Source organism: Ovis canadensis, chromosome X, assembly GCF_042477335.2.
Source record: "Ovis canadensis isolate MfBH-ARS-UI-01 breed Bighorn chromosome X, ARS-UI_OviCan_v2, whole genome shotgun sequence".
Lineage (NCBI taxonomy): Eukaryota > Metazoa > Chordata > Mammalia > Artiodactyla > Bovidae > Ovis > Ovis canadensis.
In genome coordinates, this window is record NC_091727.1 from 117,854,271 (window position 1) to 117,870,327 (window position 16,057).

The following is a 16,057-nucleotide window of genomic DNA, read 5'->3' on the forward strand; positions in this document are numbered from 1 at the left end:
ATTGGCCTGAAGGTTTTTACACTCGAGTTTTCATCACTTGCATACTTACCTGATTTTTATTTGAAAACTTTCAGTACTAGGTATTAAAGAAACATTTAAGAAGCCTGACTGAAAATGAAACTGAAGGAAACGTTCAAATCTTATATGCTGTGCTCTGCCCTCGTGGACTAAATATGGAAACCAAAGTGAACATTACATGAGAAAAGGGTCACACCTGCTGTTGGGACAGGTGCTTTACCCAGACAGAACCCTAGAACCAGTAACTACTGCTATGGTAACCTAATAATTCAAGGTGAATGTTTTAAAAGGAAAACAACTTTTGAACTAAAGTATACTTACTTGGCCATAAAAGGCAACTCTGAAGAAGGTGCCTAAAAGTCTTTTCTTTGTGTGCATAACTTCCAAAATTTTTGTGTAAGCTCCATGAAGAGTTCTATATACTTGAGTAAGTTTCTGAAAATATGAGAATTAACAAATTAGCTTTATCTTTTGGTTAGTTATGAAATGTCTACAATAAATGCATAAGGGGAAAAAAGCAACACCATTTCCTTTTCAAAATGGTTTTGGTGGGGTCATTTGCAGTCCCTTCTCCCATGGTCACAGAAAAAATGCCTCAACAAGTTTAGGTGAGAGGGTAGAGCTTAAAATGGTCAAATAACACTATAATTCTAAATATCATGCTTCATGTCATTCATATCTCAATGGTAGTATACACATTAAAAGTACTGTGTTATTGACTACTTTTATCTTCATGTCTGAATTATTGTAGCTGAAAAAGAAGCAAAATGGTGTGCTTGAGCCCTAAAGTGGAAAGATGGGAATAAACGATCATGCAAACACTGTAGAAGAGGAAAGTAAAATGCAGACACAAAAAAACAGTAAAAGCCTGAGTGAGGAACACTTTTATAACAAGTTCACAGACACTTCCAAAAAATATATTCTTCTACACACTCAGAAAAGGGACTGTACTATGTAAAAAACATTATCTAGAATGTGAAAAGACACCATACAGACCAGGAGAAAATGTTTGCAAATCGCACATCTGATGTTTTCTTATCCAAAAAATATAAGGAACTCTCATAGATCAACAACACAATGACAAACAACCCAATTTAAACGTGAGCAAAGATTGGGATGACCCAGAGAGATGATATGGGGTGGGTGGTGGGAGGGAGTTTCAGAGTTGGGAACTCATGTACACCTGTGGTGGATTCATGTCTATGTATGGCAAAACCAATACAGTATTGTAAAGTAAAAAAATAAAAAAATAAGTGAGCAAAGGACCTGAATAGACATCTCTCCAGAGACTATATAAAAATGGCCAACAAAGACATGAAAAGCTGTTCAAAATCATTAGTCATTAAGGAAATAGAAAGCAAAACCACAGTGTGACACCATTTCACATTCACTAGGATGCCACATTCACTAGGTTCTAAAAAGAACCCCCAAATACCACTGCCAATCAGATCTGCTGGTAGGAAGATAAAAGGGACAACAATTAGGTGGTTTCTCAAAAGTCAATAGAATTACTCTGTGACTCAGCAATTCCCCTCTTAGGTATTTTTCCAAGATCAACAAAAACATGCCCACATAGAAACCTATCATAACTGTTTAGAACAGCACTGTTTATAACAGCCCAAATGTGGAAACAACCCAAACATACAAACAAATTTTGATGTAGCCATACCATGGAATATCATTCAGCCATGAAAAAGGAATCAAGTTCTGATATAGGTTACAATTTGAATGAACCTCGAAATATTATGCTAAGTAAAAGAAGCCAGACACAAAAGGTCACACCTTGCATTCATCTTTTTTATGACACGTCCAGAACAGGCAAATCCATAGATGGAAAGCAGATTAGTGGTCACCAGTGGGGTGAGTGAGGGGGTGAAGAGTGATTCCTTGAAGGAGATGGAGTTTTACATCGGATGATAAAAATCTTTTGAAACTAGAGAGAGGTGGTTGGAGCATAATATTAAGACTACACTAAATGCCACTGAACTGCAAACTAGAAAACGGTTCACTGTATGCTGGTGAATTTCATTTCAATGCTAAAAGGGGAGCCCAGAAGCAGATGTTCTTTCTTTCACATTCTTTCCATACTGTCTTCTGCAGTTCAAGTCAATTTGAGGGAAGTTTTCCTTCCTTAATGGCTGCTGTGGCTGAGACTATTCAGCCCACCCCATAAGGAACACTGAAAAATTACTTCATCCCATGCAGGATGGTTCGGAATCTATTCAGACCCTTGCCTCTCTACAAGGAAATAGGAATAGCTCCCCAATAGAATCTATTGTTTCCTTTAATGTGTAGGGAATATATATTTTTCTTTTATCCCTATTAGTCAAGTGAGTAGCAGAATGTTCTCTGGGTTTCTAATAACCTGGTCTTCAACTTAAGAGTAAGAGAGTAGGTACTTTGGAACTTTTACAAAGGTTCTTAGGATGCAATGCTTTGACGGAAAGAGTAATGCCAATTCTTGTCTTGTCTCATAAGCTATTGTTTGTCATCAGCAGGACATAGATTTAATTACTTAACTCACTTTTTAATATAATCACTTGAAATCCACTATGATTTTTAAGGCATGTCCCCATATACAGCAAAAGCAGGGCAAAGAGTAAGAAGACCCAGAACCCAGGTAGAAAAAGTGAGTTTGATAAGAGCCAATTTGGAGAAGAGATTAGAACACTAGACAGATAACATTAAATGTATATTTTCACTCCTGGACCCATCTACAATGAAAGACTACTTGCTACATATGTTTAAGGATAAATTGCTTTGCTTTTAAAAATGGCTAAGTCTTAAAGCACCCCTTTCCAGCATAGCAGGGGTGAAAAATTATGATACAGACTCAGATTTTTGAATATAAAAAGTCCTGTTGAGTGCTGGTGGTAACAGCTATACTACTCTTTTTTAGTAATTCCCCTTGATCAAAGATTTATGTGGCAGACAAAACTGGAAAAGCTCCTCAGTTCATTTCAGTTCAGTTCAGTCGCTCAGTCATGTCCGACTCTTTGCGACCCCATGAATCGCAGCATGCCAGGCATCACTGTTCATCACCTTCTCCCGGAGTTCACTCAGACTCACATCCATCGAGTCCGTAATGCCATCCAGCCATCTCATCCTCGGTCATCCCCTTCTCCTCCTGCCCCCAATCCCTCCCAGCATCAGAGTCCTTTCCAATGAGTCAACTCTTCTCATGAGGTGGCCAAAGTACTGGAGTTTCAGCTTTAGCATCATTCCTTCCAAAGAAACCCCAGGGTTGATCTCCTTCAGAATGGACTAGTTGGATCTCCTTGCAGTCCAAGAGACTCTCAAGAGTCTTCTCCAACACCACAGTTCAAAAGCATCAATTCTTCAGTGCTCAGCCTTCTTCACAGTCCAACTCTCACATCCATTCGTGACCACAGGAAAAACCATAGCCTTGACTAGATGGACCTTAGTTGGCAAAGTAATGTCTCTGCTTTTGAATATACTATCTAAGTGGGTCATAACTTTTCTTCCAAGGAGCAAACGTCTTTTAATTTCATGACTGCAATCACCATCTGCAGTGGTTTTGGAGCCCCAAAAAATAAAGTCAGACATGTTTCCACTGTTTCCCCATCTATTTCCCATGAAGTGATGGGACCGGATGCCATGATCTTCATTTTCTGAATGTTGAGCTTTAAGTCAACTTTTTCGCTCTCCTCTTTCACTTTCATTAAGAGGCTTTTTAGCTCCTCTTCACTTTCTGCCATAAGGGTGGTGTCATCTGCATATCTGAGGTTATTGATATTTCTCCCGGCAATCTTGATTCCAGCTTGTGTTTCTTCCAGTCCAGCGTTTCTCATGATGTACTCTGCATGGAAGTTAAGTAAGCAGAGTGACAATATACAGCCTTGACATACTCCTTTTCCTATTTGGAACCAGTCTGTTGTTCCATGTCCAGTTCTAACTGTTGCTTCCTGACCTGCATACAAATTGCTCAAGAGGCAGGTTAGGTAGTCTGGTATTCCCATCCCTCTCAGAATTTTCCACACTTTATTGCGATCCACACAGTCAAAGGCTTTGGCATAGTCAATAAATCAGAAATAGATGTTTTTCTGGAACTCTCTTGCTTTTTCCATGATCCAGCAGATGTTGGCAATTTGATCTCTGGTTCCTCTGCCTTTTCTAAAACCAGCTCGAACATCAGGGAGTTCGCGGTTCACGTATTGCTGAAGCCTGGCTTGGAGAATTTTGAGCATTACTTTACTAGCATGTGAGATGAGTGCAATTGTGCGGTAGTTTGAGCATTCTTTGGCATTGCCTTTCTTTGGAATTGGAATGAAAACTGACCTTTTCCAGTCCTGTGGCCACTGCTGAGTTTTCCAAATTTGCTGGCATATTGAGTGCAGCACTTTCACAGTATCATCTTTCAGGATTTGAAATAGCTCAACTGGAATTCCATCACCTCCACTAGCTTTGTTTGTAGTGATGCTTTCTAAGGCCCACTTGACTTCACATTCCAGGATGTCTGGCTCTAGATGAGTGATCACATCATCATGATTATCTGGGTGGTGAAGATCTTTTTTGTACAATTCTTCCATGTATTCTTGCCAGCTCTTCTAATATCTTCTGCCTCTGTTACGTCCATACCATTTCTGTCCTTTATCGAGCCCATCTTTGCATGAAATAAAAGGGTAATTCCTAGTAACTTATTATCTCCACTACTGTCATCTGCTAGCAACTTTAGTCTCACCATTAAATTGGAAAGCATAGAATTACACCTATATCTCTTCCCAGACATCATGGAAATCCAGTAACTTTTTGTTTTTAGTGAGGACAACATGGATTATTCTCTGCCATGAGTGGAGAAGGGGAGATTGCTAGTAAAAATGCTGTAGGAACAACTGGCATAATGTTAATTCTAATACAGATTTTAAACATTGCATCCTTAATTTCATTTGGAAATTTTAAATGAATATAAGGAAGGACTGTAATTTTAGTGCATTTCAGTGTTTTTTTAAAGATATCAACTTAAGACCAAAATAAAATATATAGGTAAATGATGCAAACATATCAGTTACTTACCTCACACTCTCGACGATTCTCATAAATTGGAATGATCAACGTGGAAATTTCAGAAATTACTTCGTAATGCTCTGCTTTCCATAAGCCATCCACACAATGTTCCAGCAACTCCAGCAAAACTTCCTGCATTGAGAAAAAAAATGTAATGAGGAATTAGAGATACTTTTAGAGCTCTGGGCAAATGCAATTTGAACTATTTCAAATGAATAAAAAACAGAATGTACTACATTTAAGGAAATGTACAGAAGGAGTATTGTTGTGTGACTATATTTTCTAAATGACATACTTGAAATATTTGGTATTGAAACCACATTCTTAAAAGTATGAAATGAATATTGACAATAGTAAACTACTACGTACTTTGTTTTGCATATAATCAAGATGTTAACCATAATTACACATGGTAACATGTTGAGAAGTATTTTCCAAACTGAGGATATTAAATGTCTAGCAGGGTAAATTCCACTAAGCATATAAATGTCCATGATTTTTGCTTCCTACTAAAATTATGTTTACACACAGTTAATAGAGTCTTAAGGGAATTTCACAATTTTCAAGCTGCTGCATCAGTGACATCAGTGTTCATTAAATGATGTGATTTTGGTCAACAATGCTTCCTTCCTATCTGTTGGTTCCAAAACTAGTGAGAATGATAATATAATACCTCAAGATAGAGATCTCTTTGCCATAATAACAGCTTCTATAAAACAACCATCATCTCATGTTCCCAACAATGAAAGGGTGATGCCAATTACTCATACTATCGATAAGTCTGAACAGTTTGTTTCTATCTTAAAGAGATGAATTTCAGACCTATAGAAGTGACTGCTACAATGGCTCTTAAAGTATGCCCTGTAGTCAATTCTGAATTCATCTTTTTTCTAAACTACCTCTTTCCCTTGCACTTCCTACCTAGCCAGGGGTCATATCCTATAGACTCTGAACTAGAAAACTAAAAGCACTTTTGACTTTACTCTTTGTTATAGGTTGAACTGTGTCCCTCACAAAGATACGCTGAAGCCCTAACTTTCACTGCCTCCAAATGTAACCTTATTTGGAAATAGGGTCACTGGTGATAATGATGAGTGAAGTTGATGTCATACTTGAGTGACTTACTTGCAGCAGTGATTTACTGGGTAAGCCTTACTCCAAAAGGACAGAGACAAACAGGGAGAGCACCATGTGACTACAGAGGCAGTGACTGGAGCAATGTCGCTACGAGCCAAGGAAATCCAAGACCAACAGCCACCATCAGAGCTAGGGGGAGGCAAGGAAGGCTGCTACCCAGAGTCTCAGAGGGAACAGGGCCCTGCTGACACCTTGATTTCCAACCTCTGGACTCTAGAACTGTGAGACAATAAAGTTCTATTATTTTATTTATTTTTATTTTTTTTAACATTGATTTACAATTATTATTATTATTTTTTTAATTTTAAAATCTTTAATTCTTATATGCGTTCCCAAACATGACCCCCCCTCCCACCTCCCTCCCCATAACATCTCTCTGGGTCATCCCCATGCACCAGCCCCAAGCATGCTGCACCCTGCGTCAGACATGGACTGGTGATTCAATTCTTACATGATAGTATACATGTTAGAATTCCCATTCTCCCAAATCATCCCATCCTCTCCCTCTCCCTCTGAGTCCAAAAGTCCGTTATACACATCTGTGTCTTTTTTCCTGTCTTGCATACAGGGTCGTCATTGCCATCTTCCTAAATTCCATATATATGTGTTAGTATACTGAATGGATAAGAAAGCTGTGGTACATATACACAATGGAGTATTACTCAGCCGTTAAAAAGAATTCATTTGAATCAGTTCTGATGAGATGGATGAAACTGGAGCCAATTATACAGAGTGAAGTAAGCCAGAAAGAAAAACACCAATACAGTATACTAAAGTTCTATTATTTTAAATCACCCAGTTTGTGTACGTTGTTATGGCAACTCTAGGAAACTAATACACTCTCAGTCTTGACTCATCCTCTATCATCAAGTTCTGCCACTTTCACTTCCTAAATATTTCTCAGATCTGACCCTTCCTCTCCATTTCTACACTCATTGCTAAGGTTCAAGATGTCATTATTGTTTTCTAACAGATCTTCCTGCCTCCAGCCTTGGCACTTTCAAATCTATCCTCTACACATCTGTCATAGGGTTTTGATTAAAATCCAAACCAGACTACATCCCTCTTCCCTTGTAATCTCACGGCTCCCCATCATTTGCAGAACTAAGGACAAATTCCTTCATTTGGCATATAAGGTTTGCAGCGATCTGGCTGATAGTTTATAAAATCATCACTCCTCAAGCTAGCCTTGTACTTTATGCTCCAGCACTGATGAACTACTATTAGTTTCTCGGAAGCACCATGGTGTTGTCTTAACTTTGTGCCTTTGTCCACTCTGTACCCTCGTGTCCTTTAATCCCTTTCACTTAGTTAACCCTGTAAGAAAAGTTAGATTTCACCTCTTCCAGGATCCTTCGCCTGATTAACACAGAGTAGTGACACAAGAGGCCTATTTTTCTTACTGTGATACTACATTGGGTGGATATTTATCACTATACTTGCCCGTTATATAAGTATCTGACTTTACAAGTAGGCTGTGACTCTTTAAGTGTAGGGACAACACATTTATTATATTGTATTTTTCAGTCACTAGCAGGGTGGTAGTAAATAGATGTTCATTAAATGTTGCTACTTGAATAATCTATATATTAACATTTAATAGCTAAATTTTCTATCAATAGTAGAAAGGAGGAACTCTGGGGAAATAAAAAAAGAATCTATTAAAAACTAGTAACGTTTGTCCCAGGAATGTAAAGTTCGTTTACAATAAGGAAAAAATCCAATATAAATAGAAAGAGCCATGTAAACAGAATAAAAGAGAAAAAACGTGATGTCTAGCAATAGTTGCAGAAAAAGAATTTGCAAAAATTCAATATCCCTTTGCAATGTTAAAAAAGAATCCACCCAGAACAGGGAATTGAAGAGATTGTTCTCAATCTGATAAAGAACATTTATTAAAAACCTGCAGGCTGAACACTCTTTTCTTCAATTTGGGAACAAGACAAACTGTCTGCTCTTATCATTTTTATTCATTATTGTGCTGAAGGTGCTAGCCAGTGTAAGAAGGCAAGAGAGAAAGAAAGAGAGAAGGGAAAGAGATCAGGAAATGTGAAACTATCTTTCTGTGCAGATGACATGATGGTGTATGGAGAAAATCCTAAGGAATATACAAACTACTAAAACAAGTAAGAGGATTTAGCAAGGTTGCAGATCATAAGATCACCATACAGAATCACTGTATTTATGTATGCTGCTGCTGCTGCTGCTGCTGCTGCTGCTGTTGCTGCTGCTGCTGCTAACTCGCGTCAGTCGTGTCTGACTCTGTGCGACCCCATAGACAGCAGCCCAACAGACTCCTTTGTCCCTGGGATTCCCCAGGCAAGAATACTGGAGTGGGTTGCCATTTCCTTCTCCAATGCATGAAAGTGAAAAGTAAAAGTGAAGTCGCTCAGTCGTGTTCTCACTCTCAGCGACCCCATGGACCAAGCCTACCAGGGTCCTCCGTCCATGGGATTCTCCAGGCAAGAGTACTGGAGTGGGCTGCCATTGCCTTCTCCATTTTATGGATACTAGCAACAACAAATTGAAAAATAAGATTAAAAACCCAAACAATACTATTTCCAGTAGCATCGGAACATCCATTATCTAACAAAATATCCAGAAAAGGACTTCTACTCTGAAAAAGCACAAAATATTGCTGGGTGGAATTAAAAACCTAAACAAGACTTGATTGAAAGACTCAGTATTGTTCAAGCTATCCATCCTCCACCTAGTGATATATAAATGTAACAAAAGCTCAACAAAGCTTCCAGCAGGCTATTTTGAGGAAAGAGAAAAGATAATCTGAAATTCTATATGGGAATCAAAGGATACAGAATAGCCAAAGTGACTTTGAAAAAGAACAAAGTTGAAGGACTAACACTATATTATTCCATAACTGACAAACTTGCAGCAATCAAGACAGTGTGATATTGGTATCAACATGGTCAAATAGATCAGTGGCACAAAACAGAGTCTAGAAATAGATCACAAACATATAAAGAACTGAAATTTAACTAAGGTGCCAAAGCAATTCAGCAGGGGTAAAAGAAGATTTATTTCTCCCCAAATGGTGTGGCCTATGTAAAATACCTGTCTACAAAAAATGAATCTTGACTTCTATCTCATTATATGCTCAAAAATGAATTCTAAAGAGACTATAGACCAAAACATAAAACTCAGGAAGAAAGTTCATAGCAGAACATATCAGGCAACATCTTCACAGTCTCGAGGTAAACAAGGATTTCTCAGACCAAATATACTCCCCCACCCCAGCCCACCCAGACAAATAAACCATTAAGAAAAAGTAAATTGGACTTTATCAAAACCAAAACTTTCTGCTCAATAAAAGACTTAGTGAAGAAAATATATAAACGAATCCAACACTGGTAAATAATCTGCAGCACATATATCTGACAATGGACTTATATCCAGAATATAGAAATAATCCCCATAAAACAACAACAACAAGAAGAATAATGTATTTTCTAAAATGGGCTAAAGAATTGAATAAACATTCCACAAAAGATAAATAATAGACAAAGACTGTGTGAAAAATGCTCAACACCATTAGGCATTAGAGAAATACAATGAAAACACAGTGAGATACCACTTCCTGTCTACTAGGATGGCAAATTATGAAAAGATTAGCAACAGCTAATACTGGTGAGGAAGTGAAGCAGCTGGAACTGTCATCCACTGTTGGTATATAAAATGGCCCAACCTCTTTTATAAACTGACAATTTCATATAGTTACATATGAAACTTCCCAAGGAACCAGCAGGGTATTTACTCAAGAAAAAGTAAAGCATATGTCCATAAAAGGTCACAGATAAGAATGTTTAAAGCAGCCTTATTCATAACAGTCCCAAACTGGAAGCAATCCAAAATCCTTCCACAGGAGAATGGGTTTTAAAATGTTATATCGAGAGAACAGAATATTTAGCCATAGAGAAGAACTTCTGATTTACTCCACAACATGGATGTATCTCAAAAAATTTCTGCCAACCAAAAGAGGCAGATACAAAAGGTAGATACTGAATGATTTCATTTTTATGACACCAAATACTGTTAAAAGTAATCTACATCAGATATTGGGGCCGGGCAGACTGACGGGAACTGGGTGCAATGGAACTTTCTGGGCTAATGCACATGTTCTACTTTTTGGTCTCTCGTGACAATGTGTTACCATGGCGTTATATGGGTGTAGACAACTGTCAAAATTCATCAAGTTGTCCACCTAATATGTGTGCATTTTACTGTATACTAATTTATCTTTAAAACTATTTCAACTCAAAAGTCAGAAATGCAGTCTTAAAAACAAATTAAATTATTAATGGGTTAATTCACCTACTTAAAGAAGCCACTAAATGAACAATAGTTTGTACCTTTCACTTCAATAAAACTTGTAAATCAGTGGCAGTTATTTTCCATTGGCTAGGGCACGAGGAAGAAGCCCTATTATATAAACTGAAACATAAAATGACACTATGGAGAATATGATTCTATCATATTTCTATCATATTCTATCATATTTCACATATTTATATGTGAAAAGCACATATAAATTATTACTGTAGAACACAAAAGAGTTCCAACAAATGTGTTTACATAGGAAACTGATTATAGTTCTTGAGTAATGAGACATATTACTACTTTCCCTTGGAGTACAAAAAAGGGTCAGGCTTAAGGCCACTTCTATGACTAAGCTGAAGCTGCTGTTTGGAAAAAAGGACATAACTGCAGTTGTGCTAATCCATTTATCTCCCATGAACTCCCTGGAATCTTCCTGCTCTGAGCCCACACAAACTGGACATCTTACATGAAAATCATCTAAGTCTAACTAAAACCCCCAAAATGAATTAATTTACCCCAGGCTTCACAGTCAAGCAATGAACTGGGATTAAAATTCAAGGATCTGATTCTCTGTTATGATTAATTGATCCAGCAAACACGTTTTAAACATCAACTCTTTTAAGTTCTGGGAGTAAAAGCCAAGTTTACTATCCAGTTGGTCAGTGATAAAGCCTGACATTTATGTAGCACCTAATCACTTATAAAGAACCTTCATGTTTATTGTGAAGTGACCAGGATAGTATTATTATCTTCATTTTATTATTTTTCACTAAAGAAATATTTACTGATTTCATACTATGTGCTAATCATTTGGAGCTTCCCTGGTGGTGCAGACGCTGAAGAATCTGCCTACAATGCAGGAGACTCAGTTTTGATCCCTGGGTCGGGAAGAGGCCCTGGATAAGGAAATGGCAACCCACTCCAGCATTTTTGAGGCTAGATGGGCTCCTACTCTTATGAATCTTTTTTTTATTTAATTGGAGGATAATTGCTTTACAATGTAGTGTTCATTTCTGGCACACAACATGAGTCAGTCATTAAGTGTGTGTGTGTGTGTGTGTGTGTGTGTGTGTGTGTGTGTGTGTGTACCCTCTCTCTTGAGCCTGCCTCCCACCCCCAGCTCCTAGCCCTCTAGGTCATCACGGAGCACCGGGTTGAGCTCCCTGTGTATACAGCAACTTCCCGCTAGCTATCTATTTTACATATGGTCAGGTATATGTTTTAATGCTACTCTCTCAATTCATCCCACCCTCTCTTTCCCCCGACTGTGTCCACAAGTCCGCTCTCTACATCCGTGCCTCTAGTTATACTGCTGAGGAGAGAGTCATAGAGAAGTAGTAGGCAGAAAAAAAAGGGGGTAGGAGGTAAAGCATCTAGGCATAGATCATTTTAGCGAAATGGACCAGAGCTAGCTTGAAAGTGCTTATATTTAAAAAATACAGTTCATAGAGTACCAAGTGTGTCTCTATTACTTTAAGCTGCTGCTTTTTATGTTTCTTAATACTACCTTAAAAAAATTCATTTCTGTGGGCCTGCAAGCACTTCAGTTCCCTCCTTTTGTTGTTTCTCTGTTTGGTCTTCACATTCCTTAAATGTGAACGTCACTGTGATTCAGTTCTTGGTTCTCTGGTCTTCACTTGCTATATTATCTCCCATTATCAGTGTGCTTTGCTTCTCACACAGCTATGACTTCCAGATGTAGCTCCACAACCCTGATCTCTCTCTTTAGATTCAGTTCTTAATGTCTAATGACCTGATGTTGTTTCCATTTCAATAACCTTCTACTGATACTTCAAATTCAACACTCATCAAAACATGGAATTCATCACCTTCCCTGTAAAATCATCCATCCATCATTTCTCTATAAATATCCAAACCTGAAATCTCAGTGCTACTTTTGACTCTTCTCCTATATAGCCAGCAAGTCTTCCTCTTTTCCTCAGTGGTCCCTGAACCTGTCACAAGCTGGGTTTAGGTCTGGCTTCTTCACATTTGGACACTTAGGGCAGGCCACATTCCAGCCTCTGCCCCCAGCCGCCATCCATCAACCTCCAATACATTTCCCACATTACCACCAATTTAACCTTTCCTCCTGCTTCATTTCATCTTATTATTATTCTGCTCAAAAACCTTTGACAGCAATTCAACATTCTAATCAATAAAGTCCAGACATTCAAAGTTTCTCCAATTCAGACCTCCACTACTGCTCTTTCCTATGAGAACCCAATGGCTTAGCCAAAATGATCCATTTACTCTGCCCCCTAAAATACGCCTTACCCTTTCCCACCTATTCCCTTTTATCCCAGCTATTCTCTGCTGCTGCTGAAACAACTTCAGGGTATCCTCGTTCTTTAAACCTCTCTCTAGTCCTAACTCTCCTCAGCCCAAAGCTATCTCTCACCTTTGACTCTGCATATTGTCTGTATTATTCAAATGGCACTGTCTTGCTTTTCTCCATTTTGTGTAGGGGGGTTGTCTCTTTAGGTAGACTCTGGAGGTCAGGGATCAGCCATATCTAATTATTTTATACCTCTTCTATCACCAAGTGCAAAGCCTTATTGAGCGAGTGACAACTTCAGGTGTTTACTATCCATATGAAGCTCAGAGCAGAAATTTCCCATCTTTAAAACACCTGGAAGCCTCCTCTCTTCAGCTGTTACACTGTTAACTCTATTTTTTATGGAGATGTCTTCAAAGTATGGTACCTGTGATCTGGTTACTGGGAAGGTGATTGGATGATGATACATGGTACATTTCTAAAACCAGACAGAAAGAACCGTTGCAGAGATAGGGCTCCACATTTCAAAAACGAACATCTGATCCCTGGGTAGTTTTAATCCTTATAGTTCATCAACCCTTGGCAAAGTTTGGCAAAGTTGCTCAGTCGTGTCCGATGGTTTGAGACCCCATGGACTGTAGCCCTCCAGGCTCCTCTGTCCATGGGATTTTCCAGGCAATAGTACTGGAGTGAACTGCCATTTCCTTCTCCAGGGGATCGTCCCAACTCAGGGATCGAACCCTGGTCTCCTGCGTTGTAGACAGACACTTTGTCGTGTGAGCCACCAAGGAAGTCCCATCAACCCTTAGTTACCTTTCAAATTGAGTTAGCTCTAATAATTTCTTAATGTAAATATTTTAAAGAAGTTACATTTATCTAACTGACAATGCAGGCCCTGAAGTCTTACTTCATTTTACGGACATCCATCATTCCAGCATCCTCCTTCATTGCTCCTTCTTCATCTTTGTTGGGAGTAATTTTCTTGAAGGCTGAACATCCATTAGGGAATAATTCTGTGTAAATAAAAAGCAGTGAAGCAAATTTACTTTTTAAAAGTGTTTTGTAAATGAAAGACAGACTTACATGGATTACCTATCTTTAAAAAATAAACACATACTTTGGGGAAGGAACAAAGTCATAAGTGCAATTTTCTGTTATTAAAAAAAAACTTTTTAAACCAATTATATCTATCTACTAATATCCTACCAATCTTTTCCCCAAATGATGAGCTCAAGGTACTTACAAATAAGTTTCATTCTCTGACTATCCCTCATCTGCAATGCTTGGTATAGTAAAAGTTTCCTGACATGATCTATTTATTGACTATGCCAGAGCCTTTGACTGTGTGGATCACAATAAACTGTGGAAAATTCTTCAAGAGATGGGAATACCAGACCACCTGACTTGCCTCTTGAGAAACCTCTATGCAAGTCAGGAAGCAACAGTTAGAACTGGACATGGAACAACAGACTAGTTCCAAATAGGAAAAGGAGTACGTCAAGACTGTATATAGTCACCCGGCTGACATCATGAGAAACTCTGGACTGGAGGAAGCACAAGCTGGAAGCAAGATTGCTGGGATGGCACCTGGTCCCATCACCTCGTGGCAAATAGATGGGAAACAGTGGCTGACTTTATTTTTGGGGACTCCAAAATTACTGCAGATGGTGATTGCAGCCATGAAATTAAAAGATGCTTACTCCTTGGAAGGAGAGTTATGACCAACCTAGACACCCTATTAAAAAGCAGAGACATTACTTTGTCAACAAAGGTCCATCTAATCAATGCTATGGTTTGTCTAGTAGTCATGTATGGATGTTAGAGTTGGACTATAAAGAAAGCTGAGTGCAGAAGAATCGATGCTTTTCAACTGGGTGTTAGAGAAGACTCTTGAGAGTCCCCTGGACTGCAAGGAGATCCAACCAGTCCATCCTAAAGGAGATCAGTCCTGGGTGTTCATTGGAAGGACTGATGTTGAACCTGGAAACTCCAATACTCTGGCCACCTGATGCGAAGAGCTGACTCATTTGAAAAGAACCTGATGTTGCAAAAGACTGAAGGCAGGAGAAGGGGACAACAGAGGATGAGATGGTTAGATGGCATCACCGACTCAATGGACATGAGTTTGGGTAACTCCGGGAGTTGGTGATGGACAGGGAGGCCTGGCGGGTTGCGGTTCATGGGGTCGCAAAGAGTCGGACATGACTGAGCGACTGAACTGAACTGAATATAGTCTAAAAATTATTAACACTTTGATCCTGTGTATGTTTATCTTCTGTCACCTAAACAAAGAGGGCATGTACTTTTCAGGTAAACATTGAATGAGCTTTTGTAATCATCTCTAGTTCCTAGTTTTACTGGAGAATTGGAAAAGCGCCCTGGGGCTTGTAAAGAGAGAAAGGAAATAAAACAGATGCCAGGGATGAGGCATCCTCAGAGAAACAGGATGGGGCACTGGAAGAACCAGAGCTTTTGAACTTAGACAGACCCAGTTTTATCATTAACTGTGTGATTTTAGACATGTTTCTCTCTCTAGGACTGTATCTGTAAAACAGATGACTTATAAGAACTACTTATAAGAACTCAATGAAATGTGAAGTGTTTGGAGTGGTACCTAACATACAACAAGTGTTTAATAAATTTGTTTTACCAAAGCTACCAATTAGTAAACTAGGTTTCTGAAGATAAAATTAAATAGTTGCTAGCAGTTGGTATAGTGACTGCTGTTAGACCACTGGGAGGTTAAGTAGTGAGCCCCAGCTGAAAACTATTGCTGTAGGATTGTGGACCAAACTGTTACCATGAAACAAGAGTCTGGGGATAGAAGGCCACATGGTTGCCCTACAGATTTTGCACTTAGGAACATGTCCAAACAATCTTGCTGTGGTTGCATTTACCCCTATATTAGTAGGTTGTCTCTTTCAAGGAAAATTCAGTCTCCTTATAACAGAAGCTGCTAGTCAGTAGAAAATCACTGGTCGCAAAGGGGACAAACAGCTTTTGCCATCTACTGTTCTACAATCTAATAGTGATGCTTAGAAATGATGATGTTCTCACGACTAAATATTTGGTAAGCTTCCTGGTGTTAGAGGCTGGAGAAGGAAGAAGGAAGCTGTAAGAAAGCCAAACCTCATACTGAGATTCTTCAGCATTCTGATGGAAAAAGGGTCATGTATCATGGCTTGGTCTATGGGACACTCGTTGAGTAGCAGTGCATTGTGAGAACTTTTTGAAATTTAGGAGAAAACATCCCACTTGATTCAT

At 38.8% G+C, this 16,057-nt stretch overlaps 1 protein-coding gene across 1 annotated transcript in view; it reads right to left on the minus strand.

Moving 5' to 3' along the window:
• The window catches only part of LOC138930844 (uncharacterized), a 66,268-nt gene that overhangs the window by 21,279 nt on the left and 28,932 nt on the right, over nt 1-16,057 (minus strand). The window contains exons 4-6 of the mRNA XM_070291237.1: nt 13,701-13,806; nt 5,053-5,175; nt 340-453 (exon numbers count right to left, since the gene is read on the minus strand). Of these exons, the coding sequence (XP_070147338.1) occupies nt 5,109-5,175; nt 13,701-13,806 (173 nt within the window). The 3' untranslated portion in view covers nt 340-453; nt 5,053-5,108. The remainder of the gene's footprint in view (nt 1-339; nt 454-5,052; nt 5,176-13,700; nt 13,807-16,057) is intronic.